The following is a 5,542-nucleotide window of genomic DNA, read 5'->3' on the forward strand; positions in this document are numbered from 1 at the left end:
GCTGGCAAAGGAAAAGTGGGGGGGGGGGGGGGGGGGGGGAGGGGAGGGAAGTAGCAAAAACTCAGCCTGTTATGGTGACTATGAAGGTTTTCTTTTCTTTCATAATTCCACTCATGGAATAACAAACCGCTTCACCAAAGGTATGGTCAGTTTTCAGTCTAACAGGTGTTTTTTACATTTTCCTGTGTTATTCCTATCAGGGACCACTAGAGGTAGCGCAAGTGTTCCTGGCTGAAATTCCAGCAGACCCCAAACTTTATCGACACCACAACAAGCTGAGGTTGTGCTTCAAAGAGTTTATAATGAGGTCAGTAAAACAAAATTGAAATGCTAAACTGCATCAATAAAGCAAATAATCGTGATAATGCAACGATAGTATGACTGCATGATTAATGATGCAAGTTAGCATCACGAATCCTGGTATTTCACTCTTTAGACACTTAGTCCAGACTTGTTATCCCTGCTTCATGGTCAATGCTTTGGTAGGCTTTGCATCACAAATGGGAGCAAATTTTAACACTTCAAATTAATTATGTACAAAGTTCTTCCATTTATTTTATCTTTCAACATTTTACAGAAATCAAGCATTTCATACTATTGCCTTGATTTTATTTTTAATTAAATGACATTTTTATGTAGGAAGCTGTTCATAAGAAAACATTTGACCCTATCTGTCAAGCAGACACATTGGTAGTGGTAGACACATGTGGTATTTGCTTTAGATATGCTTGTAAATCTTAACAAGCATACTAGTAGAGCAAGACATTAATCCCCTTAGTCCAAACAAAGCCTAACTGCTGAAGGATAAGTTTGAGTTAAATAGAAATGAACCTTATGCAAAAGGTAAAGCCTCGACTCTCTGCTATTGTCACTGCATCTGTTTACAGTAAGGAGGCAGGCAGCTCAGTATTCTGCAGTCATTAAATTTGGGTTTTATTAGCTCCCTCATGCATTTCTACTGTCTTAAAAATATCACATCAATTTGTGTACTTGGAAAAGGCAGAGGTTTCTTATTAGTTCATTATCATTTTGGACTCAACAAGTTATCAGAGGAATGCCTAGCCCAGAGGACCTGGATCCTTGGCCATTCAGACACCTAACACGAAGTTAATAAGTTTAACAGAAGTAGGTAACACATGTCATTCCTTTTTTTCTTTCCTTTTGCCTAGGTGTGGGGAAGCAGTGGAGAAAAACAAGCGCCTTATTACTGCTGACCAGCGGGAGTATCAGCTAGAGCTCAGAAAGAACTATGGGAAGCTGAAGGAAAACCTTAGGCCCATGATTGAGAGGAAGATCCCAGAGCTGTACAAACCTGTAGTGAAAGTCCATAGCACAAGGTACAGTTAGACAAAGGTTATTTCTTGTAGATATACAAAAAGATGCCATTTTTTCAAGGAAGAAAGGCAGTTTTACTGGCAGCTAAAACCAGGCCATAATATACACTGGCAACTTCATTCCTGATCAAGTTTGCTGACTTCCACTGGAACCATATGTAGTATTAACTGTGTTTCTCAAGTTGCTCGTTCTTGTGGTAGGGGATTCATGCAATTTTAATGCATCGTTAGAGACTTCCCTCCCCCTCTCCCTAATGAAAAGGTATGGGAACTTCTTGCCATTTCTTCAACATTTGAAGCCAGGAAGGAGATAGAACAGGTATGCATTTGTTTTGAACGCATGGCACCATGTGGTGTTAGCCAGCATGAAGTAAGAGTGAGCCTTTCATTCCTGGATAACATAAGCTGTTTTAGTCCCATGACTGAGACAGAAGTCTTAACTTATGTTCTTTACTTATGAATATATGCTTCTCCACAAAGCCACTGTGTCCAGTGTGGGGTGGGAGTGGAAGAAGGAATATGCCTCTGACCTGCCAACACATAGCATGTTTCAGCTGATGATTTGTCTGCTGCTCCTTTGCACAAAGCAGGTATTTCTTGGATTCTTTTTCATTTGCCAGCTTTATTTATGTATCCGTTTCATTGCAGGGAATCTTTTCGTAACCACAGTTTTAGAAAATACGATGCCCAGACTTCTTCACAAAGCACAAAGGACTAGCTGCTTTGGCCAAGGAAGAGCTTCATGCTGCAAGCCAGAAGTGATGGGGTATTCAACATTTATGAAACCAGAAATCTCTCACAAGACAGCATGTGCACTTTCTGGACAGCATGCAGAAAAGCATTTATACAAGATCACTGAATGAAAACTGGGGGATGAGTCCTAATCGACCACATGTCATGAGGGCTTGGGAGCAAAGGGGATGCTTTTTAGATTTTTTGCATATATTGTAAAATAATCACATAATGTGGAGGGGTGGACCTTTAAAGTGGTGAGTAGCTTGAGGGCAGTCACCACAAGCTAACAGACACAGAACTCTGTGTGGTTTGGTTGAGGTGTTAACGTCAATCCAAATAACGCGTCTAAAGGACAGTGACAAATTATGTGTATTTATGGTCCTTTTCCAGGACAGCATTTATCCATGTGCTTTTAGCAATGGAGCACATTCTGCAAGTTAATCACTTAGTTTGTACATTTCTTTCAAGATGAAATGTAAATCTCCTGCCCTATGTTACTCATTTTGCAATAAAGCGACTGTTTCACAGAATGTTCAGAAGTGCCTTTGTGTTGCACCTTATACCTCACCAGAATCCAGTGGGAAAGAAAATTTCAGTAGGAACAACTTTCCCTTGTAGAAGCATCATTCAGCAGAACATACAAAGATCTGGGCAGGGAAAGCATCAGTTGGTCTTTGGGATTAATTGTGTCCGTTGCAGGAGTAACAGGCAACAACTTGCTTACTAGTTTCTTTTTTCATTCAGCGTCTGTGAAAAATGGCAGTGGGAAGCTCAGTGACAGCAGTGCCCTCCTCTCTTCCTCCAGCATGTAGGTGTAGAGCAGAAACATGCCTGATTCTTGAATGACACACCACCTGGATGATTCAAGACTGGGGAGAGCTGCCCATGTCCACACTAGCCAGGTCCAGGGCTAAACTACTGAGGCTGTCACAGTGGAACCAGCAAGCGAGGCACAGAACTACACCCACCCTGGTACAGAGATTCCCTCTCGGCTGGGAGTTCGCCAGAGCTTGCTTGTACCCTGCATTTACCACTAAGGAGCATGGTGCTGGTTTGGGGGCTGGAATCCTTTAGCTCAGCGCAAGCGTCCCACTCTTCACCACCCCAGCCATGCCCAGCGGAGCTGCACCACGCAGCAGCGACCAGCGGCATCGAGTCTGTACGCAGCCCTGGCACCCAGCAGAGCACAGCTGATCCGAATCAGGTGTGAGCACACACTCACACGTCTACCAGCGTGCAGCCAACACGCATATATGAGGCGTCTGTGAGAAGACCAACAATAATGCCCAAGGAGTATAAATTAACCTGTCAGCACGTTTTGGACACATTTAAACAGTCAAGGTGAGTGCCTTTGGTCAACGGGCAGCCCTAACGCTAGATTTCCCGGTTTACGGAACAGCAGCCGTAGAGGGAGTACACCTTTCCTACTGCATGGAAAGAAGTCACACGTCCAAGTCGTCATCAGGTGACGGACTGAAGGGGCACAGCCATGAGTAGCTGTAGCCGCGCTTGGGCTGGGTGAAGAGAAATGCAGTGTTTTCGCTTACAACTGGCAGGTCTGGGCTACACGACCTCTCGCTGGAAGCTGAACGCTTCCTCCTTAGGTTTCCCACCAATGTGAAGATGTGGAAACACAAAAGCGAACATTTTAATTCCTTTTTTTTGTTTTTCCTTTTTGTCTGTCTGAAGTACCGTCATCTCAAATATTTCAGAAAGGGGATTTAAAGCTTAGCAGACAGCCTGACACAGAGCCAGCTATGGCTATTCCAAGGCGCAATAATCTCGCGGAACAATGCTCGTTATGGAAATGAAGCACATGATAACAGTGTTTCACTGTGTTTTACTGCACTACGGTGCTGCTGCCTTCTGGTGGACAGGAACAGGTACAAGGAGTGTTCACACGGTGCTGCAATCCCTGCTGAATTTGGGGGTGGGGTAATTTGGGGAGTAGCTCAGCTGACTGTGTTTTAACCATCTTTTAAACCAGTTAAATGAAGTGATTAAAAAATAATCAACAGGTCTTGGTAGGTCATCTCAAGTTAGGTAATGCTCCGGTCTAATCAGTGCACTGAAAGGAGAAAGGGCCCCTGTGGAAAAAGTCGTCTTTTATTACATGAATAAAGGCAATGCACGCTCACAGAGGAGTACAATTAGTGTTTGGGAAGGTAAAAGTAAAATCTGGCATTGACTGAGTGCTTGACACAGTGAATTAAGTAAGTTTCTATGAATCCTTATGTTCTCACTGAAGCATTTTTATTCAAAAGCTGACTGTTTTGCAAGTGTTCAAGAATTAAAAAACTAATGTTGGTAAAGTTTTTTGCAACCAATATAATCACTCAACATTGCTCAGGAAAAATTCCTGAAAACCTCAAACTGAATGTTTAGCTGATCAAAGCAAGCAAACTAAAAACCCAAAGACCCTCAACAGCTATGAAACTAGGCTTAGTTTAGACAGCCTTGAAAGTTGTAACATTTTGTTCTGCTTGTCTGTTCTGAGCAGTCTGCTGCTTTGCACTCTTCAAAACAAAATTTTCCCTTCAGGAAAAAAAATGAAAATGGAAAGTTGGATTCTACTTTTTTTTTTTTTTAAAATTTCCCTTAATAGATTTGCACAGCACGTGCTGTGATGTCCAGAGCTGCGCGTGTATTTAGTCGATTACCACACAGATGCACTATTTGTAAGTTATATACCTTCTCAATGGAAACAGTTGCAAGAGGAAAAGTTGGTAAGTACTCGTTTAAATGCCACATGCACAGAATGAAAAGATACCTAAATGCAAATATAAATGCTCTAAATGATTACACACCTTTTTTTCCCCCATGCTATTAAATTGATTTTATATGTCTGTTTATCTGTGGCTCTGACACTTCTTTTAGAAATATTTATTTTCACAGGAATAAGGTTTTTCCCTATCTGCCTCTATTCATGGAACATTTCTAAACATGGATTAGATGCGTAGTAGGACTGGTGAAATCCAAATTACAAAGAAAGTTAAACTCCAGTAACCAAAGGGACAAAGTATTCAGCTGGATGGCAGCAGGACTATTTCTTGTGCTACCTAACTAACATCTGTAAAACAACTGGAAGGGAAGATTTCCTGCCACACATTTCTGACCTTCCCAAATGTGAATGTCTGTACAAATTTCTCTTTCCCAAGGAGAGCTCTGTGAAAAAAAAAAATGGAAAAAGCAAGCTTAGCATTGCTGATACATCTAGAACTTGACAGTGCCAGAAAGCTATCTTAAAACCTGAAGCAAACAAGTGTTTCTGGGCTTAATAAACACTGAAGAAAGGAAGTAGGCACAAAACCATATCCTTTGCTTTGTTTGCGGCTCAACTTTAAGAGAAATGAACAATCCCTTCTCAGACATCAAAGAAAGTTTGGAAGTATTCTCAAAGGAGTGTGTTCCTGCTTGAGTTAAGGGCATAAAATGCTCCCCCCTAGGGAGGGGGAGGGGAGGGGAGGGGAGGG

The 5,542-nt window shown here is 42.0% G+C and overlaps 1 protein-coding gene across 2 annotated transcripts in view; it reads left to right on the forward strand.

Moving 5' to 3' along the window:
• DOCK8 (dedicator of cytokinesis 8) overlaps positions 1 to 2,578 on the forward strand; it is a 75,473-nt gene extending 72,895 nt beyond the window's left edge. For both annotated transcript variants that reach the window (XM_009640601.2, XM_035896076.1), the window contains exons 45-47: positions 201 to 307; positions 1,170 to 1,337; positions 1,983 to 2,578. In XM_009640601.2, the coding sequence (XP_009638896.1) occupies positions 201 to 307; positions 1,170 to 1,337; positions 1,983 to 2,052 (345 nt within the window). In that variant the 3' untranslated portion in view covers positions 2,053 to 2,578. The remainder of the gene's footprint in view (positions 1 to 200; positions 308 to 1,169; positions 1,338 to 1,982) is intronic.
• The last annotated feature ends 2,964 nt before the right edge of the window (positions 2,579 to 5,542 follow it).

This window comes from Egretta garzetta, unplaced genomic scaffold (assembly GCF_000687185.1).
Source record: "Egretta garzetta isolate BGI_Z169 unplaced genomic scaffold, ASM68718v1 scaffold886, whole genome shotgun sequence".
NCBI classification, from domain to species: domain Eukaryota; kingdom Metazoa; phylum Chordata; class Aves; order Pelecaniformes; family Ardeidae; genus Egretta; species Egretta garzetta.